At 47.3% G+C, this 24351-nt stretch overlaps 11 protein-coding genes across 11 annotated transcripts; 7 read left to right on the forward strand and 4 right to left on the reverse strand.

Annotated features, from left to right (window-relative positions):
- Positions 1 to 375: 375 nt before the first annotated feature.
- Positions 376 to 898, reverse strand: PEX2_079660 (uncharacterized protein; the record flags this gene model as incomplete). Its single annotated transcript, XM_016745236.1, has 3 exons — positions 376 to 637; positions 688 to 772; positions 820 to 898. The coding sequence occupies 3 exons, from the start codon at positions 896 to 898 to the stop codon at positions 376 to 378; spliced, it is 426 nt and encodes a 141-aa protein (XP_016598154.1).
- A 2506-nt stretch (positions 899 to 3404) lies between these two features.
- Positions 3405 to 4586, forward strand: PEX2_079670 (Rab family GTPase; the record flags this gene model as incomplete). The annotated part of the gene is made up of 3 exons (XM_016745237.1): positions 3405 to 3450; positions 3534 to 3754; positions 3894 to 4586. 3 exons carry the CDS (start codon positions 3405 to 3407, stop codon positions 4584 to 4586), a joined length of 960 nt encoding a protein of 319 aa, XP_016598155.1.
- An 808-nt stretch (positions 4587 to 5394) lies between these two features.
- Positions 5395 to 7126, forward strand: PEX2_079680 (uncharacterized protein; the record flags this gene model as incomplete). The annotated part of the gene is made up of 2 exons (XM_016745238.1): positions 5395 to 5440; positions 5508 to 7126. The coding sequence occupies 2 exons, from the start codon at positions 5395 to 5397 to the stop codon at positions 7124 to 7126; spliced, it is 1665 nt and encodes a 554-aa protein (XP_016598156.1).
- Positions 7127 to 7884: 758 nt separating this feature from the next.
- On the forward strand, positions 7885 to 8940 carry PEX2_079690 (DUF3431 domain-containing protein; the record flags this gene model as incomplete). Its single annotated transcript, XM_016745239.1, has 3 exons — positions 7885 to 8198; positions 8255 to 8824; positions 8877 to 8940. The coding sequence occupies 3 exons, from the start codon at positions 7885 to 7887 to the stop codon at positions 8938 to 8940; spliced, it is 948 nt and encodes a 315-aa protein (XP_016598157.1).
- A 375-nt stretch (positions 8941 to 9315) lies between these two features.
- PEX2_079700 (alpha-ketoglutarate-dependent dioxygenase AlkB family protein) lies at positions 9316 to 10512 on the reverse strand (the record flags this gene model as incomplete). Its single annotated transcript, XM_016745240.1, has 1 exon — positions 9316 to 10512. The coding sequence occupies one exon, from the start codon at positions 10510 to 10512 to the stop codon at positions 9316 to 9318; it is 1197 nt and encodes a 398-aa protein (XP_016598158.1).
- Positions 10513 to 10707: 195 nt separating this feature from the next.
- PEX2_079710 (zinc-binding alcohol dehydrogenase family protein) lies at positions 10708 to 11798 on the reverse strand (the record flags this gene model as incomplete). The annotated part of the gene is made up of 2 exons (XM_016745241.1): positions 10708 to 11408; positions 11462 to 11798. The coding sequence occupies 2 exons, from the start codon at positions 11796 to 11798 to the stop codon at positions 10708 to 10710; spliced, it is 1038 nt and encodes a 345-aa protein (XP_016598159.1).
- A 176-nt stretch (positions 11799 to 11974) lies between these two features.
- On the reverse strand, positions 11975 to 13420 carry PEX2_079720 (LLM class flavin-dependent oxidoreductase; the record flags this gene model as incomplete). Its single annotated transcript, XM_016745242.1, has 1 exon — positions 11975 to 13420. The coding sequence occupies one exon, from the start codon at positions 13418 to 13420 to the stop codon at positions 11975 to 11977; it is 1446 nt and encodes a 481-aa protein (XP_016598160.1).
- A 640-nt stretch (positions 13421 to 14060) lies between these two features.
- Positions 14061 to 16409, forward strand: PEX2_079730 (sodium:solute symporter family protein; the record flags this gene model as incomplete). Its single annotated transcript, XM_016745243.1, has 4 exons — positions 14061 to 14348; positions 14399 to 14660; positions 14719 to 14996; positions 15096 to 16409. 4 exons carry the CDS (start codon positions 14061 to 14063, stop codon positions 16407 to 16409), a joined length of 2142 nt encoding a protein of 713 aa, XP_016598161.1.
- A 1569-nt stretch (positions 16410 to 17978) lies between these two features.
- PEX2_079740 (uncharacterized protein) lies at positions 17979 to 18209 on the forward strand (the record flags this gene model as incomplete). Its single annotated transcript, XM_016745244.1, has 1 exon — positions 17979 to 18209. One exon carries the CDS (start codon positions 17979 to 17981, stop codon positions 18207 to 18209), a length of 231 nt encoding a protein of 76 aa, XP_016598162.1.
- Positions 18210 to 20888: 2679 nt separating this feature from the next.
- On the forward strand, positions 20889 to 21512 carry PEX2_079750 (uncharacterized protein; the record flags this gene model as incomplete). Its single annotated transcript, XM_016745245.1, has 1 exon — positions 20889 to 21512. One exon carries the CDS (start codon positions 20889 to 20891, stop codon positions 21510 to 21512), a length of 624 nt encoding a protein of 207 aa, XP_016598163.1.
- Positions 21513 to 22305: 793 nt separating this feature from the next.
- Positions 22306 to 23550, forward strand: PEX2_079760 (uncharacterized protein; the record flags this gene model as incomplete). Its single annotated transcript, XM_016745246.1, has 1 exon — positions 22306 to 23550. One exon carries the CDS (start codon positions 22306 to 22308, stop codon positions 23548 to 23550), a length of 1245 nt encoding a protein of 414 aa, XP_016598164.1.
- Between the last annotated feature and the right edge of the window lie 801 nt (positions 23551 to 24351).

Consider the following 24351-nt stretch of genomic DNA (forward strand, 5'->3'; position numbering starts at 1 on the left):
CTTAATATTATTTTTGAATAAAGCATACGCTTAAAAGCACGTCGATGAGTTCTTATAGGTACTTATCATGAATCGTTTCCCAGCGAAAACCACCCACGGAAATCACCATCCATTTGGCCAAGGTCGAGGGTAACACCATCCCAGTTCAATGTATCTTGTAATGAATCATCAATCCAAGAGCCTTGGAGGTTTTGCTCATTGAAAATTTCGAGCGATGGCGTTGATGGTACCCGAAGTTCGTTATTTGAGTCTGCTGATGATTGGTAGTCGTTGTGTATCGATCTTGAAGTGAAAGCATTCGACTCGGCTGAGTTCTCTGGTGGAAAATCAGGCCCGGGGACATGCAAATGCGAGGAGGGCTGGGCGCGTCGCTGGTTAACAACAACAGCCCTCAGACTTGAATGAACTTCCGCTGCAATCCTGTACACATTCGAACATTCCTCTAGAGCTTTGAGGAGGAATGAAAGCTGCGGGGTGGGCGATGTGTTTGACTAGGCTATAATAATTTATTAGGATATCTCTTTTGTGCAGGAAAAAAATACGGTGACATATACCAAAGACCTTGGTGAAAACAATGCTGGCGGTGACCAATGCATAAACCATAATCAACGGCGAAGTCCGCATTCCATGTTGATTCCTAAATTGTCGAACCATGGCAATCACAGAGTTACATGATGCCTCACAGACCCCCCGTGATGATTCTTTAGCTGCATCTGAAGGGCTGTCAATAAAGTGACGGTTGAGGGAGAGACAAATACTATGATAGAATAGACTGATACTGTGAGCCATAGAAGATGGGAAATCTGGGGGTAAACATACTGAAGGCTGATAGTATGATGTTGCAATTGTCTTTCCTGTGCAGTCCACTGGCTCCACTGAAGGTGTTCTGGAAGATCATGCAGCCACCGATTAAGGCGAATGTTCAATTCGCTTAGTCTATAAACGGATATTGAAACGTCCTCCTGAGATCGTTGGGAAAAAACATCTGCCATAATGTTTTGGAAAATATCCCCAAGTTGAACGTTATATTTTAGGGCATTAAGTAATTGGGGTCTTTGCGCGGAGGTGAAGTTCGAATGAGTTAATGTGAGGTCAAAAAGACCGAACTACTCATGATTCGGTGAAAAGTCACTAGGGTTTATCAGAAAACTTGAGTCCAAGATGTAGATTCATATAAAACATACGCTAGTGGCTCACTAGGGTGAACAGTGGCATCCTTAGTGCTAAGGTACACCGGTCTCCCAAGATATAAACTCATAAACCTGCGACATATTAGCACAACAGTGACACAGCCCCTGAGAATGGAATGGCTTACTTGTCGACCACATAGCAACCCCAGTATATTCTCCGTCTGATCTCAACATCCTGTGCAGTAGTAATAGATTGATCTTGAGATACCCAATTTGTAGGGTCACGATGAAATCCAATATCTTGGCCCATTCGAAAAGCCATTCCTGAAGTTCTCAGCAACACTTTCAAGGGAGAGCAGAGTATAATGGTCAGCCTTACCAGCAAAGAGCCACCCTTGTGATGTATTTCCCTGTCCAATTTCATGGAACGCCAAACAAAACAGAGCCTGAATGGTTACGGGGGTTGGAAAGCTCAACTCATAGGTAATGATAATCTCCTTAGCACATTTCGCCATTATGCCCGCCTTGTTGCGAATATTCATATCTGGCGAATGCGGAGCCCCCAGAGCACAGGTAGCGAACACCAATGCATAAGACCAATACTTGCCACCATATGTATTTTCAAAGTAGTCTGCCAGAAAAGCCTCACGGTAGACAAACATAAGCTGGGGGTATTGGTAGAGGAAAAACAAGGGGAGGCAAGTTTGGATAAGTGCCTGGCTGACCCCGAGAGTTTTTCCTAGACGCAACTTGATCATGTCATCCGCATGAGCTGAAAATGATGTAGGCTGCAATATTTGCTCGCTTTTGTTGGTTTGGGGATCAACATATATACTTGTAGGGCCATGATATTGCAGAGAGCCTAGTGGGTATATCAATCTGGTTGACGGCTAAAAAAGGTCATTGCGATGTGATCGTTTCATACCCGATGATCCATATTTAAGACGCCCAGTATTTTGAGTGGATGATTTTCCACATGAGGGCATTGGTATAATATCCAGACTATCCTCGTTTATAGATAACTCACGTAGCATGACATCTCGTTCCTCATTGGACGCGGTCTTTAATTCCCGCACGAATGATTCATACCATACTAGTCGAGTCTCTAGTGATTTGAGGTATTCATGAGATACGGGTCGGCGCCGAGCATCGTTTTGGCGATATTCACATTCATGATTCGATTGAACACAATTTGAGCATGGCAGAATCCGACTGCACTTGATCTTGCGAGCCTGACAGCGTTTGCACCTGACTTATATTAGTTGTATACAGAGTGACCGTAAGTTGGGATATCTAAATTGGGATATCTTACGATATCTTTTTGACCTCGTCCATCTTGAAGTGTTACGAGGTGCAAGATGTACCTCCAATGAGTCAAAGATAGAGTCTGCACGTGATGTAGATAGCTGCTTATCGGTACGTAGAATGCCACATCTCGGGGTGAAAATGACGCCGTGTGCTTCCTAATACGAACGGGTAAAGGCAGCCGTTTCTGGCGCCAAAAGTCGCCATTTCCTGCGTCCATTTCACTGGTCCTGAGATTACATATATGTCCCTGATTATACATAGAAAAGTCTCGTGCACAAAGTATGCTTTATTAGCACCTTCACAAATGTCTCACAGGATATTTAAAAAGACTAGCTAAAAAGACATCACAAAGCCGCAAACGCGGCCGACTATTTTTGTGAATTGTAGTGTAATAATGTCCCTGCATATGCTCATGTCTAACCTGCCCGGAGTTGAGTTTGATGGTGACTCGAGCGGGTGCTGCCTTGCATGAGGCTGATAGATCCTAGAGCAAGGGGGCCATTCATAGTCGCAATTAAAACTATAATTCGTGGAATCACAAGTATAATTGCCCCAACGGCAAACCAATCAACTATGTTGTATGTAAAATATAATAATTAGTAGGCTGACAGCTTAGAACGTGATGCAGCTCTTTGTCCGCCTATATACAGGGGCCATAAATCCCAGTTTGTCAACCAACTGCACGACTGTGAGATAAATTAGTCGGGTTTATAGTTTCTGAACCCTTTCCTCCCTTTCATTTAATATTTTGCTATCCAAGACACGTGCAGGTGACCTCGTGAACAAGAAAGAAGCCATCGGCTGATACCGCCCGGAACATCCCCAGCTTTTTATTTTCTTTCATTTCTCTTTGAAATCTCTCTTTGACCTGATTTCTTTCGCGTCAGTTGTCAAAGAAGTTGACTTCTGTTAATATATCATGCGAATACAAAACCTTGACCCCCGCTTCCTCAACCTCGGGGAAACATGAGTTCAAGCCTTGAAGCTAAGATCGTTGTGCTTGGAGCACAGGGTATGTGGAGTGCCCGGTTTCCAATCTATATACTCGAGATTGGAAACTCAACTAAATACTGTACTAACCTTAATCACAACTAGGGGTGGGAAAGACAGCGCTCGTGGAGAGATACTGTAAAAACACCTTCAACCCCGCAGCGGCTTCAACCATCGGCGCGTCGTTCGTGACAAAGCGCGTCCTCGATTCCACCTCCGACACAATAGTCAGATTACAGATATGGGATACAGCTGGACAGGAGAGGTTTCGCAGCATGTCGAGACTTTATTATCGAGGAGCCCAAGCAGTGCTCCTGTGCTATGATGTCAGTGCATCCCCACACTTCCACGGATTCTTTCCCCTCTTCATTTTTGTTGCCTGCTTTTCAACTGTGTTTGTCGCCTATACATGCACAACATACAGAATAAGACCAAGATAACCACTAATACTAACTGGCTACACAGATCACCGACCAAAACAGCTTCCAAGAAATGGCTGGCTGGCTACGCGAACTCCGCAAGAACATCACACCCAACGACGACGGCACAGACTCCCTCATCATCCATGTCGTAGGTACAAAGTCCGACATTGTTGCCGACGACCCCTCCCGCCGCCGCGTCCCCTTCGAGCGCACAATCGCCTACGTTGCCGAGCAACTATATCCAACCCAAGCCTCCACCCCGCCACCAACCGCAACAGCAGGCATGGGCGGCCTCGGGTTTGGAACATCTGTCTTTGGAGGCAGTGGAGGCAGCACATCGAACGCTAGCGCCAGCGCCGCAGCCCTGCAGAGTCCGGACTCGAAGCGCAGTTCGGCATTCTGGGGGCAGGAGATTGGGTGGGATTGCTGTCATGAGATCAGCGCGCGGGATGGCGAGGGAATCGATGAGGTCTTCCGCGTTATCACGCGTAAGCTGGTCGAACAGCGTAATCGGCGCGATACTGAGCTGGCTATGTCTATTGCTGGTACACCTATGGCTAATGGGGTCGTCGGGCCTTTTAATCCTGGGGTTGTTGAGGGTACGGGGAGTTTCCGGCTCGGTCATGGTAGTAATAGGAGGAGTTGGATGGGGTTGACGGCACCTGGTGTCAATATCGAGGGCCCCGAGGAGGAGCGCGTTATGCGTTCGTCGCGCAATAAGGGGCGCTGTTGTTGATCATTGGCTGTGATGGGGGGTTGGATTCTGTTTTTTTTTTCTCTTCTCTTTGCATTTGAGCTAGCGTTGATTTTCTACTTTTGTTTGATTATTTGTTTGGTTATCTATGGATGTACAGGTTAGAATAGTGTAGTTAGGGCTCGGATTGGTTAGGCGGTGTTGGTGCCTTGCTTTGGTCAGTTATGCATGAATGAAGGTTCTGTTCGTTTGTTCAATGAGCAACGACATTATAAGCCACATGCAATCAGCATTGTATGTGAAAGGATCGTCTCTAGACTTCGATTGTGGAGATTGTGGATCCGATCGTAGATGTCCCACTGATTTGCATCTTTATGCTTCTATAAGAATGTACATCTTTTATGTTTCTACTCCGTACTATATCAGCACATAGGCAACAAGATTATGCACTGCACCCGGGTGATAATTCCAAATAGGGCTCACTCAAATCCGAGGTTAAAACCCCTCACTTCGCTTATAACGGAGAATTTCTTTTTCCATTGGTTAAAGAGTAGCGCCAAAGAGAACCGGGTGGACTGTGCTTTTGCTATCAGAAGTACCTGTCGATTCCAATCGAGTCCATGTCTGCGTCACTCTGGGCCAAGGTCACTTTTCTTTTTTTGTTTGCCAACTGCGTCCCTTTTCTGGGCATTCCTTCTCTCTGTTCTTATCTCCCCCAAGCTTTTTGTTTTATATCCAAAAATATCAACCGTCCATCTTTTTACTACTGTATCATTTGATTTTGAAACGAACCGCGGTGCTTCGTATTCCATTCTCAGTCCCATATATCCTAAATTCAATCTCACTCACCATGTCGGGGGTGGAGGTGATCGCGGTCGTAGCATGTGTGGCAGCCAGTAAGACCATCCACTCTCCTGTTATCAATATATGGGAAATCCATAACTAACCCAAATCGACAAACAGTCGTTTCCGCCTACAGCGATGGAGCGAGCATGTTTACTGCTATTAGGAAGAAATACCACGAGCGCCAGTCCACTCGGGAACTAGAATGGTCGCTCGCACGCGGCCGTACTGATATTCAATATCAGTTTAATCAGCACAGTCGAGAGCTTGGTCGACGATACGAGCAAGGTGACTCGATCGCTCGTGAGCATATGAAAGATATCATCATCACACTACAGGGGGCGTTGCTGAGACACCTCCGCGAGGCGCAGGAGCAGGGGACCACTCCGGATTTAATGGCGTTGCAGATAGAGTCCGACCAGGGCCGCGTTCGCACTCTCGTCATTTTGGGAGATTTATACCAGCGTCTCTCGCGGCCATCACCTGTTCCGCCGTCGTTTTCCATGCCCATTGATCCAAACTATCGCATGATGAATTCTTATGGCCGGGGATATCCTCCCAATGGCCCCGACAGATACTGGTCACCCCACACGCTGGACATGGGGTACCCCCCGGGCGGATATCCTGTCTCACCAGCCAGCTATTCACCAGGCCAGATCCTACCAGACGTCTGCATCTCACCAACGGATACACTGGGGATATCGAGAGACTATGGGGCTTCGAGTCCACCGTCTCACAGACCGTCATCAGGCTTTGGCTCAGTTGTGAGTAGTATGAGCGACTTTTTTCATCCCCGCCCAGGTCACGGGAGAACGCCGTCGTTTCCATCGTCAACGCCCGAGCCCGCGCACGCACCACAAAATAGAGTGTACAACCCAGTGTCGCCGTCGACGTCAGAGCCGATTCCAGAATTCGATGTCAGACCAGCGACGCCGCCCATACGCAAGCCACGATCGAGCTCAATACCCCACGATGTCTTAGTGGGGAACCCGTGGAAGCACGAAAGCCACATAGACTCCGACGACGAGGACGCCATCAGTTATGCTCCGATCAACGAAGAAAACCACCACCTCTCGCCCACCATCCCTCCACCCACGCAACCCCGCCACGATTCCCTCTCCGCAACCTCAACCGCCTCCACAGACTCCACCCCGTCAAACCCCTCCACCCGAAGCAGTACCGACCGACCGACCCAAGCAATCCGACCTCTCTGGCCACCCAGCAAAACAAATAATTACCTGGGTTTCTGCAAAGGAGCATGGAAAGTGTACTCAGGATTCCGGGGCTTCAAGATATACTCTGAGCCCGGAACAGGATATTACACCCAACAGTTATGGCTGCGGTGCACGAAGTGCGCCTTTGAAGCACCTATGGCCCCGAAGAGTTCCAGCCACAACCCGCAATTTGAGGACAGCGTACGTACGCACAAAGCCAGCGGTATCCGTTATCGATTCGAGTTCTTGGCGAAATCCCACGTGCCTTGTAAGCGAGATTCAGCGTCACGGTTTAATTCTAATGCTCCCCGCGGCACGTTTTGTTGTGTCTTTTGCTGCGCGACGGCACAGGGGTCGACCCAGGTTTATGGAAACCTGGATATCTTCATGGCGCATCTGGCGGAACAGCATCGGGCGGTTGAGAGGGGGACGTTGTCAGTTTTGCCTAGTATGCGGTGTGTGGTTGGTCGGGTGGCACCTGAGACGGAATATTTTGATGTGAATATTTTGCCGGCGCGCGGCTGATTGTCTTGGTTATTATGTAGCCTGGGGTTGTCTTGGTTTAATTTCGGGTTGATGTCTTAGCATTTGGCGTTGGTCATACCCGTTTTGATTTTGGCGTTGGGATGTATCGGACTGAAAAATTGAGCTGCAGTTAGTCAAAACACCCTTGCATAGAACATGTGTCATATATAGGGTCCAATGGAGAAATTTTAGGAATATACGTGTACAGTTGGATCAGGTTGATATTAAGGGTCTATAACATGGAGTAAGCATTATGTACTCCGTACCCCTGAAATGATTAAATTAAACAATATTAAAATATAATAAAAAATTACAAAAATACAAAAATACAGAATCAAATTAACCTCAAGCAGATAGGCCGAGAATCCTCAATTCCTCCAATCAAAATGACCTAAATGGCCGAAAATGGATCAGAACCAGAAACAGAGGTAGCCCCCTCTCCCGAATGAGGAAAGCGCCGACTTCCTTTTTTTTTTCCCTTCCTTTTTAACCATTTTCCCTTGGATAAAGGATCTTTTATTTGAAGGTTCTCCCGAGGTCCCAATTCCATTCCTTCTCGAAGTCCTTCATCCCTTGATTCGGCACTTTCGTCATCTCGCGTTCAGAGTACGCGAGTGAGTTTGATCCGACCTCCACATGGGTCGGTGCTTATTACTTTAAGATTGCGCGTTCTGAGACACTGGCCTCTTCCCATCTTTCTCCTCTTACATTTACCCCCCCTTTACCTTCTCCCTCGATCTCGAAAACCACGTAATGCGATGAGGTTGTCAATCCGTGTTAGTGCCGCTGCCGCACTAATTATCCTGACCCTTGTCCTGGTCAATCGCAGTCTGAAGAGCAAAGGTGAATCACTTCAGGATTTATGGCACTTCGATACCGGCTCTTTCCGCACATCTCTCAGACCAAAACCTCAATCTGATACGGGATCACAACGGAAATGGCGGGTTGCATCGGATAATAAACCCGCTCTGGTCTACCAGACCACCGAGATCGTGGTTCCGAACCAGGGTGCCATTGTGATGGCCAAGCGCAAGGAGGATGATACTGCTTGGGTCGGCGCAGAACTGGCAGAGTGAGTGTGGCTCGATTATGTTTCCAGAAGACGGCAGGCTAATTGAATATCTCTAGATGGCGCAGCATCATTTATACCGTCGACGATACCAACGCCCCGACGCACACCCCGAAGAACAAGGGCCGCGAAGCTCTCCCCTACCTCCAATACCTGATCGACCACTACAACGACCTCCCAGACATCGTGGTCTTCCTGCACAGCCACCGCGACGGCGTAATCGCCGGCTGGCACATCGACACCATGGATTACAGCAACGTGGACTCAGTGCGCGCATTGCAGAAAGAATTCGTTCAACAGGCAGGATTTGTCAACTTGCGTTGTCAATTGAGCCCAGGATGTCCCACCGCCATTCAACCATTCCGCCAACCCCCGAATCCTGAAAGCCCAGGCGAGCCACATTACGCTGCTGCCTGGAAAGAGCTCTTCCCCGGTGAGCCGGTTCCCCGCGAAGTCGCTGGCCCGTGCTGCTCCCAGTTCGCCGTTTCCCGAGAGCAGATTCTCCAGCGCCCCCATAGCGATTACCAGCGCATGTATGACTGGGTGATGAACAATGACCTGCCAGACGAGGCTACCTCCAACATTATGGAGTACTCATGGCACATCATTTTCGGCAAGGACCCTGTCTTGTAAGTTGTCCAGCAATTGTTTTATTTCCCAAGCTAACATGTTTGATTGCAGCTGCCCTGATTTGTTCCAATGTTACGCAGATGTCTACGGTGAAGAAGTTATCTTTAACTACTGATCATTTCAAGTCATTCCTCTTACTACAACAGCCGATAGCTCTCTTGTATTTCAACCGGAATACGTTTCTTTATTACCCGGCACTTGCCGGAACTCCCTAGGGGAGAATTACCATGGTTACTGGGAAGACGCAGTGCCAATGCCATATGATGACTTGCTTCAATGTCTATTTTTTTTCTGTCAGAAGCAAATGTACAAAGACTGAAATGTGCCGGGATGGCTATCACAGTGATATCATCTGTCTCACCTTGAGTTGTATGTCCCACTCAAGAGGATGAGACATTCAATGTTCCTTTCGTGCTACGGCACCCATGTATATTCTATTTCGTTCAAATCTTATTCCTGTTCAATCATATACAGGGTAGCTACCGTGTAGCTATACCTTCTTATCTCGAAGAACCATCTCCCTCGCTATCTCATCCCATCGATACATTCCCCCACTACCAACATTATAATGATAATAATTATTGGTCCCGCCAGGAACAATAGCCCGCCGAAAGGTAATATTAATCCGCCCCCTCGTCGCCTCCCCCGCCCTCCCCTTCCGTTTAGGAATACTATGCAACCAATTCGACTGCGTCGCCCCGCGCATAACAACCATATCGCCTGACCCAAGACTCATCTTGATTTGCTGCAGTGGCACCGTAGCAGCAGGCCTAGATCCAAGCGAAGAGACGGTATTCGAATTCGATGTCCCACCGGAAACCGTACAGCTCCCCCGCGTCGCACTAGTACCACCCAGCCCGGAGATTGCATGTGCAGCATCAGGCATGCACCCACCCGCCGTCCGGTTCACAATTCCCCCGGGCACGAAAGGCTTATGCTTCATTAGAAAATCCCGCTCACCGCCCAGCGACAGCGACGCGATATTCGGATCGGGACCGAGGAAGCGCTCGTCATCGGAGTGGAATGCTATACTGTCGTCTCCGCTGGCGTAGTAATTTACTAGACAGAAATTGTAGCCCGGGTGTTTATTATCTGTGGTGGCATTCGCCGCTTCGACCTGTCTCCGTAGGAGATCCAGACAAGCTGGGATTGGGCGCGGCGTGCACTGATATTTCGTTTTTGGGGTCGGGGGTTTGGTATTTGTTTCTAGGAGAACCAGGCTATCGGGGTTGTTGTCTTGTTCTTGTATGAATGTCGATGTCTCATCGACTCCGAAGACTGTTGTCCATCGTGGTGTGTTGATTTGCGTTTCGATGTCGCCCCGTCGTGCCGTGTACTGGACGCGGTAGAAGGGGAGTTCACGACGGAGGAATTTGAATAGCTCGTTTGCTGTTGGGCGGGGGATGTATGGCTGGAAGTGCAGGAGGTCGAGATGTGGTTGGTTGTTTAGTTCACGCGGTGCGGCTGCTGGTGTTGCGTGTTCTAGACCTACTTCGATGTGTGAAGGAAGTTGGGCGATTGGGAATGGATAGCTTGGGTGTTGGCTTGGGGGTCGTGTGTCTTCGATTGGGATATTGTTTGGCTCTGCAGTTGGGATTGCGGTGTTGGATTCGTTGGGTTCGATTTTGGGACGTTTTGGAGTGGTGATTGATGGCCTGAAGAATGCGTCCAGGGTGCGTTTTGCCATTGTGGAATGAGAAGGTGTTAAGTATTGGGAATCACAATCGAGGAAGAATGTCTACGCCGCGCGACATGGAGAATTCATCGGTGATGTCATTTCGATCCCGATCTATAAATTTCCGATCTATGAATCCCGATGTGGCTTGGCATACATTTTGTAGCGTCAATTCTCATGGCATTCATAGACTAACTCACGATCATGCTACTGCTGGACTCCCTCAGTCTCGGCAATCTTAATCAGATATTTGACCGCAGAGGCCTTACCAGCCTCCAGATCTTTCAATGCACCCTCCAGACCTCCCAGTCCACCTTTTCTTACTTCATATGGGTGGCCCGAGAACCAACCCTGGGCCAGACCTCGACCAATAAATTGGTAGAAAGCAGCTGCGAACTCCTTATTGCCAAGGGCCTGGCCCTCAGCAGGGGGCGTATGAACAGACCCCACCATAGTCCGGTGAATGCTAATTTGCTCCTTCACCTTATCAGCTTCTGCGGGTAGAATGACAGTGATCTTCCCGGGTGCATCGAGAGCAGCACCGAGAGTCACATAGCTTCCCTTCTCAGACACCGCATCGTAGGCATAGTGAATGGGTGTCTCCTTGCCGACAGCCTTAATCCCCGAGTAGACGGCCTCATCACCTTCACGATAATCAATGATTGTGTCTCCCTTCTCTCTGCTGATCAATGTCTCTACAAAGGGAGCCCCTTTGCCTGCAACGACGATGATGGGGTGGATATTCGATAGCTGAGCGAACTTGATCGCGAATGCGCCAACCGCCGAGGCACCGCCGTAGACAACCAGCGGGGTAGGTTTATCGGCGGGAGACCAAGGCAGAGGCAATTTCAGCGCTTGATATAGACCCAATGCAGCAGTCATCGCAGCGAGGGGGATAGTAGCAGCCTCTGGTCGATACGTTAGTTAAATTATGTGGTTATTAGGAGGTAGGAGTACATACCTTCAAAGCTGGTCTTCTCGGTGAGATGGAATGTCGTGTATTCCCATGCAATGGCGTATTCGCCATAACTTCCATGCGGGCTGCCCATCTCGTGGAAAGCGGCCACTTTGTCTCCCTGGCGAAACTTCCGGACTCCTTCTCCCACTGCCTCAACATAACCTGCGATATCGTCTCCCTGGTTAATGGCATTGTCTGGTCGCCATTTGGGGCGTTTCCAGTCCTTCGGGTTGGTACCCGACACCACTACCCGAATGAGGACCTGGCCGGGTTCGGGGGTGGGGATATCAACGTCACGGATGATGACCGAAACGGTCTTGTCAATAATGGCTTCCTTCATTTTAGAATTTGGGACTGGTGGAAATTGGAAATCAAACAGATCAAGTTGGTATTTATATTGGATTGATTTGTAATGCCCCGGGGGCCTCCGGATATAATTGAGCTTATCCCTGTCACTTACATGGGTGTATTCATCAGATACTCATTTATCTTCCAAGTTGTACATAGATGCAATACTTAGTTCTCCTTAGTCTGATACTGAGGAATGGTTTCGCCTGCCCGCCACTTGTACTTGCTTCCAGGATGATCTTCTGGCAAACGCTGCGACCCAATAAAAACTTCACGAGCTGTGGCACCTTCTTTCTCAATTTCCTCTCGGAACAGCCCTCTCTGTCGCAGTTCTGGCAATAAGAACTCAATAATATCTTCAAAAGTCCCGGGATTCACAATATGGGCAAGATTGAAACCATCCACGTCGGAGATCTCCACCCATTTTTCCAACTCATCTGCAACTGTCGTGGGACTGCCAACAATCTTAGCCTGTAGTCCACCAACACTGATGTACTCTACAATCCTCCGTTTGGTCCACGGCAAGCTATCTGTGCCTGGTACAGTAGCAGACCATCTCCGAACAATGGATTGGACCCGCGGCGAGTTGCTGAATCGGAAGTCTTCATCATCAGCATAACTTGACAGGTCGATTCCGGTCCATCCACCAAACAAAGCTAGTGCACCTTCATCGTCGGCATATTTGAGATATTCCTCCCGCTTTGCCTTTGCTTCTTCGTCTGTGGCTGCAATAATCACGTTGATACCCACAATGACTTTGATATGATTGGGATCACGGCCTTGCTGTTTGGCAACATTCCGTACATTATCAACTGTCAAGCGAGTACCCTCGGGAGTCTGACCACCGATGAAGATTGCCTCGCCATGCTTTCCACCGAATTGACCACCGGCCTCGGAGACACCGGCTTGGAACAGGAATGGCGTGCGCTGTGGCGATGGCTCGCAGAAATGAGGCCCAGGGACGCTGAAATATTTCCCTTTGTGGTTGATCTCTCGCACGCCATCGCTGGCAATGTATGTTCCGAGCTGTCGGTCGGCGAGCACGGCGTCGTCTCGGAAACTTCCTTCCCATAGCTTGTATAGTACTTCGAGGTATTCATCTGCTCTTGCGTATCGCTCATCATGAGGAATCTGCTCATCCAACCCGTGGTTTCGGGCTGCGCTGTCCAGATACGACGTGACAATATTCCATGCCACACGACCCTCACTGAGATGGTCCACAGTAGAGAGTCGGCGTGCGAGAGCATACGGTTTCTCATATGTCACACTCGCAGTCACTCCAAAAATGAGGTTCTTTGTGACAGCGGACATGGCAGGGACAAGGTACAATGGGTCATTGACGGGAAACTGTGCGCCTGATGCTAATGCGGGCACAACATTGCCAGGGCCCTTGTACACATCGTACGCGCCCAGAGTGTCCGCAATAAACATTGCATGGAAACCGGCTTTGTCCAGCAGCTGAGCTAGGTCGGTCCAGAATGAGAGTGATTTGTACTGGTCAGTCTTGTTTCTGGGGTGTTTCCATAGGCCGGGTGCCAAATGGCCCGGGGTATTCATAACGAAAGCATTGAGGATGATCTGCTTTTTGCTGGAGGCTGGTGCGACTTCACCCATTTTGAACTGGAATTGTTTGAATTTGCAGTAAATTAATGTTGTAAACAGGCACTGAGGTTGAAGCACTGATTCTTGAGTAACGGGATCCGCTTGGTATACATACCCGGCAGACGTATACCCATAAGCGCTGTCACCATCGCACCAGTGTGATCAAAGGTTTATCTCCCATTGGTAATCGCATTCGACATATGCGATGAATATTTTGAATCCCATATCGGCCGATAAGTTAGCCTCTTGTGTGGGGTACGCAATGACCCTTGTCGTTCGCGATATCAAGTCATTTTATCGCAATCTGGGAGTCGAGGCACGCAATCCCACCACAATCCCCGTCACCATCACATATTTTCCACAACCACGACATGTTGAGCTTATTAGGTTTGTTTCGATTCTTCCAATGACCTTGTGTCTAGATTGTTTAGGCGCGTATCTCCTACTCATTCCGCATAACGCAATTGCGGACATGGACGACGTGAGATATATCCCCCACATGGCAACTCTGATTGTTGCGCAATCCTTCACACAACGCTAATTGGCTGCACATCTACTAAGACAAGCTTGGCACTAAAGATATGGTGGACCTTGCAGACAATAAATATATCTCAGCCCTGCGCTTGTGAACTTGGCTTTACTTTGCCCAGACATGTCGAACACGGTAGATACGTCCAAGCTGGCCTTGATCCCCCAGGGGGCGGCCTATGGCCTTCTCATTGGTCTCAGCGTGGTGTTCTGTGGAGTAATTTTGATTGCCGTGAAGGTTCAGAAAGCGTATCTTGCTGAAGATTCTGGAAAGTCGGAAATGTTCATGGTCGCCAATCGTTCGGTAGGGAGAGGATTGTGTGCGTCCGCAGTCTTCAGTTCCTGGATGTGGATCAACGAGACAGTATTGTGCGCGGCTATGACGTATAGATACGGTCTTGCAGTGCCTCTAGTATGTTTTCTTATACCCTCAAATGATTTTGCATGACTGACGGGCCATAGTGGTGGGGATCTGGTCTATGCTTCCAAATTGCACTGATGGCGGCACTCGGTGTGATGGCCAAAATTCGAGTCCCTTATGCTCATACATCGCTTGAAGTTGTCCGGATGCGCTATGGCAAAATTGGACATCTCGTGTTTATCGTGCTTAACCTCGTCAACAACGTCTTCGGCTGCGCCTCGATGATTATGACGGGCTCTCAGCTCATTCATGGTGTTTCTGGCATGCACTATGTAGCAGCAACAATCCTTGTTCCACTCGGAGGTTCGTTTTATGCCCCTTATAAAGGTGTCTTGGAAAACAGGAGTTAACTTCTTTATAGTTGTCCTCTATACAGCCGTGGGTGGCCTCAAGGCCACATTCCTGACGGACTTCTTGCACACAGCGATTGCACTCATCCTCATCATTTATTTCACAATCTCCGTTTTAACAAACTCGGCGGTTGGTGGACTGGGTGGCTTGTATGATAAAGTTATTGCGACAGCTGCGGATAATTACATCCCCAACAACTATCAAGGCTCCCTCCTTACATTCAAGTCCAAAGATGCAATTATTTGGGGCTTGATTCTCAAGTTTGGAAACCTGGCACTTGTCGTTATGGTAAGTCAATTTCACAGGGCGATATTTGGTTGGTCTCTAGAAAGACAACTGAGAGCCACAAAACCTCTTGTTTTTGCAAAGCTAATATGTCATCCGTAGGATACTGCGTTTTGGCAAAAGTCCTTTGCGACAGAGGTCAAGGCCACTGTGCCAGGATACAATATCGCAGCTTTGGCTGTTTTCGGTATCCCCTGGGGGTTGGGCACGGTCATCGGTTTGGCAACGAGGGCAATTCACGATACACCGATCTTCCCCACCTACCCTGGTCTGCTTACTGCCACTGAAGTCAGCTCGGGCATGGTTATGCCATACACCATCAAAGCTCTGATCGGAGACAAAGGAATCATTGGGTTCTTCTTCCTTTTGTTCATGGCTCTGACAAGTACTGTTTCCTCCTCAATGATTGCTGTCAGTAGTATCTTGTCCTATGACATCTATAAGACATACCTCAACCCGAAAGCTACCGACAAGCAAATTGTGGGAGTGAGCCACTTGACTGTGGTTATCCACGGTGTCTTCATTACCGGTATTTCCATCGCTCTCAACTATGGAGGAGCGAACATGACATGGATCGGATACCTGAGACCAATTATCTCATGCCCAGGAATCATTCCTATGATTCTCACTTTGTTCTGGTCTCGGCAGACCCGGATAGCTGCAATTATCTCTCCTGTGCTTGGCTTCTTTACAGGTCTCGCTGTCTGGTTGGCAACAACGAAATATATGTACCACCATATCGACATCACGACCACCTCAAATCCGTATCCGGCGCTATATGCGGCCATCGCCTCCTTCTTCACACCGGCTCTTTACTCTGTTATCTTGTCGCTCTACAAGCCTTATCAGTTCGACTGGAGAGTGTTCCTTCGAATTGAGCTCGCAGATCAAGCAGAGATCCAATCGCCCTCAGACACAAGCACATTGAACGAGAGCAGCGAGGAAGACCACACAAGTGACCCGAAGCATGTCGCTGGATCTGTGAAACCGGTTGCCGACAGTCAACCAGAAAGCATCAACAACGATCCAGAGCAGATTGGTGAAATCAGCGAAAAGAATCCTACGAAGAAAGCTTCGTCGTCATCTTCCGCGGAAATCAGCCTCGATGATATTCAGCACCCGTTCGACGACGAAACATTGAAAGAGCTGTACAGGTGGCTCAAGATTGCCTGGTACATGTTCGGTGCTATCGTCCTAATCACGTTCGTTGCTTGGCCTCTTCCACTGTATCGCGATTACATCTTCACGAAATCATTCTTCGCAGGGTGGGTGGTTGTCGCCATCATTTGGCAGTTCGCTGCCTTTGGGGCGGTTGTGATTTTCCCGCTTTATGACGGACGGCAGGATATTGCGATTGGTGCGAGGGGCATCTGGAAATCTTCTAAAGAGTATCTTGGCAGGAGCAAGAAAGATTAGATGAGCTAGATGGATGATTGGGTTACTCATGAATTAATTATGCGATGTGAAAATAGAGCGGGGACCCAATTAAGAAATATACAAAGCGGGTAATCCCGCTAGCTTTATACATACATCACCTACCGTATGTTCTTACCCACTCCACTTTTCTGGCTTCCCTCACCAAATATATATATCTACTACATACTGCACTACACCACCATTTATAGGTTTAATTAGTTCAAATAAAAATATGAGTAAGCTTAATATTTTGTATAATACCCCCTGGCCTTCCGTACTGCTCTCAAACGTCTCCCCATGCTCAATATCAATGCATCTATCTTCGACTGATCTAATACGTCCCATGCTTCCACTAGGCATTTTTTAAAATAAAGCCAGTCAGTCTCACTTCTTCCCATGCTAATAAGCTCCGGAAATAATGCAAAAAGCTTCACTTTTAACCAGCGCCATACCGGTTCAATCGGGTTTAAATCAGGTGAGTGCGCGGGCCAGCTCTCGACGTATATCCCGTGGGTTTCAAACCACTCTTGTATCACCAATGCTGTATGAATCTTCGCGTTATCTTGCTGGAATACTATACCAGGGGTATAGATTGGTAACAGACCTTTTTCAAGCGCTTCTATATACGACTTTGCAGTATAACCTCGCCCCGAAGGTGAGTCCTTATCCCGTTCCATAATAACTAATTTTGTTCGACCACCAAGCCAGATTCCAGCCCAAACCATTTGTGAAATATCCTTAATATAAACCTTAGCATTCACAAGTTCCTTTCTAAGGCCCTCTGAGGTTGTACGGAAGCACCATTATAGTCCAAAGTTCGAGGTTCGTTATACCGAATACTCGTCCAAAAAGATCTACGATTGAAAGCTTTCCCGGCGCCATTTCCTCGCGAATTTAAGCCTCTTTTTTGTAAGAGAGGGCTTGATTGGTATTTTCTGTCTCGATCGCCGTTTTCTGAGTCCGAATCGCTTTAAAATCCGACGTATAGTGGAGGGTGATGGATGCCGGGCTATAGTAGCACTTAGCTGTTTATAGGTCCAAAACGGATGCCGGCGGGCCTGTAAAAGAACTTGATGATAGGCTCGTTCAGTAAGCATAGGGGGACGGCCAATTTTCTCACGATTTTCCAATTTTTCATTCTCTGAGTAGCGTTTAATTGTATTGAAAATAGTCTTGCGGGTACAGCCAAAATCATCGGCTAGTTGAACCTGCGTGGAGCCATTGTTATAGGCGTATACAATGGCTGCTCTTTGCTCAGTAGAAAGCTGCGCCGATTTGCTATTTTTTGGTCCTATTTTCATTGGATTCAAAGCAGTGTGGGTGGTGTAGGAAGAAAAAAAAAAACATGGGTTGGTTGCCGGGTCAAATTGAAGTGGGGCAGTGGGTAAGAACATATGACTAGTATCTGTATCTAGTGCTAAATATTAGTCGTCATCACACCATCGGACTCAGTATATGCTAGTTTATTCCAGAGTTGGTCTTTTGTCCCACTCAATAACCTTCAATAACGGACCACTGAGTGATACCTAGTTACTCATTTTCAACGACGTACCGATTAACCACGCAATCATGCCTGTCGAATCCCAAAATATTTACGACAACCCCAGGGTTCTTCATTCAGTACGGAAATCTCCCTCGATCTCAACACGGTCTGCTGGCCGCACCAGAATGGCCTATTCTGGAAGATATGATCCTCAACCCCAAGTCCTCTCCCACAAAACTATCAGAAACCCCTCTATAAGGATCTCGGGTCCTGGGCCTAGGGTGTGGTTATGGCTGGTTCGTCTGCTGAGCCCGTGAGAAAGGCGCTTTTTACGTCAAAGGAGTCGATATTTCCCAAAACATGATCAACCGAACAAAGGAGTTTGAGACTGAAACCAGTACCCAAACGCGAAACGGGGCGTTGGCATTAGCCCCTGCAACAGAAGTCGTCTTCGAAATCCACGACCTGGAGACTATAACTTTGAGCCATCAGCCCGAGCAAGGGCTGTATGATATGGTTTATAGTTCCCTGGCCTTTCACTATATCGAGGATATCGTGCGACTTTTTCGTGAAATCCACGGCTGTTTGAAAAAGGGTGGTGACCATGAGCGAAGGGGGAGATTGATCTTCTCTGTTGAACACCCCATTGGAACTGCTCTAGTCTATCCAGGGCCGGGCTACAAGGTGATACAGGACGAGGGTAGAGACCGGCAGGTGTGGCCATTAAATTCTTATAGCAGCGAGGGCCTGCGCTTGTCTAGCTAGCTGGGAGCAGAGAGAGTGAGAAAGTATCATCACACTGTTGAGACCTATGTTACAGCTTTGCTTGACAATGGATTTGTGTTAACCGGATTGAAGGATTGGTGTGCTTCAAAGGAGAATGTGGCAGGTCAAGCAGAATGGAACACTGAGGGCCATCGTCCATACTTTCTGCTGATTTCTGCTGAGGTGAGGGAATGAGATTGCAGGTGTTGTCATCACGACATTAGCATTCATCTGAAACAAATTCAACGTTCCACATTAAATTTTGCTACTAGAATTATAACGCAATCATATTATTCAAGCATTATTCTCTTGCACAATAGTATGATGGCTATAAACAAGACCCTTCAAAATTGAAGTACATACTCATGACGTCCCGTCTTCTCCGGGGCATCAACACAAATCACCAGTAACTACAAAGTTGCAGAGCCCACTGCCTCTAGTCAAATGATCAGCCTCCCTTGTTGTCAGCAAAGATGTTATCGGGCTCGTACTTCTTCTTAACCTCCTGTAATTTTTCATATGTAGCGAGGGTTGGCAAAGATTTTGGCCATAGTTTGCATCTTTGATGAACAACGTAAGACCTTCGGCATTGTTTGTTGATGCAACCATATCACGGAAGCTGGGCTGAATGGGATCATAGTCTGGTTGCCTCATTCTTGGCAGTGTTGTGATCATGTAATTCAACCAAAACCATGGACCACCGGGCATATCCATTGTATTTCCGCCCTGTGATCAAAAAACATCTTCCCAATGGCATCAAGGCTGTCACCATGTCAACAAGATGATAGTCATGTCACTAGACTGGACCATCTGGTCGTATTGAGGTCTTTACTATCCCAGTACTTTGGAGCCCTACAGACTCATCGACACACCACTTATAATGAGGGACACAGATGGCACCCAAATCCTTTAAACTTATTCTCACTCTCAAGGGGCTCGAGCAACTGGAAAGGCTGAAACCAGCGTATGTGGCTGACTTTCGGCCGAAGACTTATGGGACTCAGGGTTCAAATCCCCTTTTGTAGGTGGTTTGGTGCCTGAATCTCTGATTTTAGAACGGCAGAAAAATCATGATACCTGAATTACTACCTATTACACATGGCTTCATGATCAAAGTACACCCGTGGACTGATTCTGGTCGCGTTTACAAGTCCAAAAATTAAGCTTTTGATACTTGTCAGCCACCTAGAAAATGGAGAGATCTCGATTTAAAAGCTTCATTTTTAATAAATGAAATGCCACTATTCCCGGATATATTACATCATCTGGGAATTTATCATGATTCTTTCTACTTTTATCCGTGAGTCACACACACACACTGAAATACACCATGATATACTCGTACTATAGCAAGTGACAGCGCTAGGATGCCCAAGAAAAAGAAGCCGCCAAGGGAATCCCGCGGGAAGAAGTCTCCTGTCTGGCCCTGTCTGGGCTGCCAAGAAAGTCGAGCTCCTCATATTTGGCGGATCCTTTTGCGGTGAGATTTTTTGCGACCACACGGAGATGCGAGATGTCAGATTGTCAGAATATTCACCTAAGAAATGGGTTTGTGGCGTTCAGAGAGAGGCTTAGCCAGGAAGCTTAAGCGGAAGTACCCAATACGCTAAGCCGAATCAAGTATGCAAGATGTGCTTGGGAAGATGCGATTGGTCAATGGTTTATTTAAGTGGGGTATCCGCAACCCCTACTATATTCGCTCAGGGCGCGCGGCTGTGATATCAAAATTAACTGTACTGCCTTGTCCCGAGCTGAAATGGCATCGGCAGAGTTAAATAGCGGACAGGAACCCATGAGTTGAGGGTAATACAAGTATCAGTCCATTTCCTATTCTCCTCTTTGGTTTCAGTACTCTTTATTCATTCTCACTTGCGATTATGGCCATCGATTATCGACATGGGATCTCGATCCTAGAGATTATTGTTTACTCTCCAACCCTTTTCATTGCTCTCTGGATGTCATTCCATCATGGTTTTAAAAAGAGCTCGGGCTGGTACTTTTTTATCATCTTTTCTCTTGCCCGCATTGTTGGCTCAGCATGCTACTTGGCCACGATCAACTATCCTTCCAATGTCAATCTATACATTACATGGGCTGTTTGTACTTCATTGGGACTATCACCATTAATCCTCGCTTGTATTGGTCTTTTATCACGAGCGTGAGCAACACCTTCACTGGCAATTGACGTTGATACATTGCAGCTAACGACCTTTCTTAGAAATGATTCTATCATGCGAAAGACCGCCAATCCTCTCCCTCCAATAATCTTCCGACTTGTTGGAATATTTGCACTTGTTGGCGTTATTCTGAGCATCGTCGGCGCAACCCAAAACTTCAATATTTCCCACACTGTTGTCACCACAGAGACGAAGGTTGGGCTGATCTGCTACCTCATTGCCTGGATCGGTGTGTGTGGACTGTTACTCCTGGTTTTGCAACGGAACCAAAGTATCGAGGACGGAGAACATCGCTTGCTCCTGGCTGTGGGCGTCTCTCTCCCTTTGGTCCTCGTGCGGTTAATCTACTCTTTCATCTATTCCTTTGGGCGGAAGGCCGAATTCAACATGCTGTCAGGAAATATCACAATTCAGCTTGTGATGTCTGTCCTAGAGGAGATGGTGGTTGTTTTTGTGTGCCTGGGCATCGGTCTTACACTTCAAGTACGACCCTCCGCAGAGTATACGCAGCAACGCAGTGTCCACAGCGGAGAAGAAGATCTAGTGGAGATGGAGAGTGGCCGTCCACAGGGACAGACACGTGAAATGAGACGAGCCCAAAGACCAAAGCGTCGGGGTGGTCCTATTACGAGACTCGTAATGGCTATTGTCGATGAGGTCAATGACAGGAAACAATGAGTGATCATCTTTGTTTTGGAGCACTGGTACGGTGGGGGTTAGAGTTCATAACTAGATTTGAATATGTTCATAATTGAAGGAATATCAACCTTAGAATACCTAGAATGACCTTTGAATTCTCATATGTCGCAGGATTGATTAACTATTAGAACTATTTGTTGATGTCTACGATGGTAGACGATGGTGTACAATATGTAAATTGTTGTAGAGTTACTGTACAAACTAGGAAAGATGACTGACTATATAGTCAGTAACTATGGGATGGCGAGCCTGTGGCATCTGAGAGATAACAAACACTATTTCTACTGCGTGTAGAAGTCCCTTTGTCGCGAAACTTCCACCTAATTGTTTTACCTAAAATCTATATTTGTGATTGCTATAAAACTGCCAAATTTCTTGAATATTTCCTATTTACATTTTTATTGTTATAGGATAATGGATGTGGCAATATAAGATGCTGAGTACGAATTGGAAAATGTATGACGTCAACCTTTAGTTGCGACAAAAATGGGAGCCTGACGGAAAAACAAATTGAAACCACACAATGGACCTCAAACTCTCTCCTTAACAATTCATATCTCCAATGGATCGAAACACGGGTTCCCCCTTGTTCATTGCACAGGAGACGCTTTGCTATTATCCAATCAGTACAATATACAACTCATGTCCACGATATCTTTTCTATGCACTTCTGCTAGCAACCTGTGTCACTCGATGGACAGGATGGGTCATGAATGTATTCTTAGGCACTGCAGCGACATATGCAGGAACTGCGGCAATTCAAGCCTTCATCATGGTTTCCAGTCACCAAACGCCCCAAGACCCTGGACCTGTCAATATTCCGTACCTGTCTGCTAACTCCAGCCTGCGAAAAGAGTTTCCTTCTTTGATCACCGAAACAGACCATGTTATGGTCTCACCCGCGTCGCTTGAACTTGACTCGGATGCTGTTCTTGCGATCGTTGTCACTGGTTATCTCGTCTTTCTGCCTCTCCAATGCTGGTCCCGCATCCTAACCCACGATCGAGCACGGAACCTTCTATTTTATCTCTGGCATGCCCTCATGCTGGCTGGATCTATCTGTGCACTCGTCTATGCTGCAAAATTACCCAAAACACCATCCCAGTACATGTTTTGTTTTCCTGATCTTGCACCTTTCAGCGATACATCTAATGACGGCTGGCAAGCTTCATGGAGAACATCTACGTGGAACAACAGTGTGTGGGATACATTTTCGAACATATCGCGATGGAATCAAATAGGAGATATCTGCTTCAATCCCTGTTTTAATTCAACCCAAATTCTACGAAAGTCAAGCTCGTTGCATTCAGCCACAGCAGACGGAGACTTTAAAGTCGCTACCTCTCGTAGCTTCTGGAAAAAGGTTCTTTACTCGCATCGATACATCTACAGTCTCATCATTCTCTGTCTGATCCTAAACTGTCTCCTCTTGACTTACCGATTCCTACCTTATCGATCACGAATCCCATCAGCGCAGATCATGGTCATCTGGAAACAACGGAAGACTATTTGGAAAGATTTCAAAGACGAAGTTTGCGGTGCAATGAAGCCACCAAGCAACCTAGCTAACGACGAGGAAGACCCGGGATCGACAAACGAGAGAATTTCTGTCTGCCACCGTATGCGACACATATTCACCTGTCGGTTCCTGAAGTCCTTTTTCCATGTGCTTGTTGACGCTGCGATTCTGTTTGGGATACTATTCAGCATGATAGTCAGTCCGTTCACCATCGTTGCCTTTGTAGTTTGGATAGAGATCCAAATCTACAATGACGGACCTTCAGAAGAGACCCCGAGCCAGGTTGGTCAGTGGGCATACCTCACGTCTCTAGCGCTACTTTTGATCTCAGCTGCTATTTTGAAGCTTAAATATCGACTCGCGTCGTCGGTTGAGTTGGAACGTGAGATTACTGCATTGAAACGACATCTGGGGGACTTGGAGAAAATGAAGGAGACACGATCATCATCTGGGTCGATTGAACTCTCAACTGTGACAGGCCAGCGCAAGCCAAACTAAAAAAAGTCAAATGAAATACTTCACATATTACTTCCTCGGAGGTGCTCGTTGGGGAACTTCCACCCAAATGGTTGAAATAGGACGTGCTAGCTCGAACTGATGGATACATCTGGATAACTGACTTCCAGTCTCTCTGTCAATCGCATCTAATATTAGAACTATCAACTCAGAGCGAATAGCGTATGATAGTATTAATGTTGGACACAGGTAGATCAGGGGGATGTTGGGTCATTGCCCTGTACGGAGTTTTCATTCAATGGTCAACTGCATATCCAGGCCAGGCGAGGTCAGGCAGTCCTAATTTATTTTGGGCTGTTTTCACTAGACCAGACGGCATAAAGCATAACGCTGGATTCGTCTTCTTCTCGAAACTTCCCTTCAACCATCGCGTTCAGTCTCTTAGCGAGCCAATCTCTATCCTTACCATCAAATGTGCATTTTCTCCACAATTGATAAGAGGCAGAGTTGCCTTCTATATAAACGGAAACAGGGGTCATCCTTGAAAAAGGCTTTCAGTGTCTCCAATTGGCACCATACCTCTCTACTATGGCTGTTCGCATATATGCTGGACATGTGAATCAGGCACATGATCGTATAGTAGCGGGAAGACCGGGGATAACCCCGGTTACCTCGAAGCGATAATCTTCCTTTGGAAGATGATCACTTGGCGGTGCGGGGGAAGGTCTCGCAGCCAAATTAGGATCAAGAAACCAGCCGGATATCCTTGTTATTCGTACCACATTGCGGTCAATGCTGAGAAAACCCTCAATAACAAGAAATTCGATTCGAGGACGTTGGTTC

Source organism: Penicillium expansum, assembly GCF_000769745.1.
Source record: "Penicillium expansum strain MD-8 chromosome Unknown contig268, whole genome shotgun sequence".
NCBI classification, from domain to species: domain Eukaryota; kingdom Fungi; phylum Ascomycota; class Eurotiomycetes; order Eurotiales; family Aspergillaceae; genus Penicillium; species Penicillium expansum.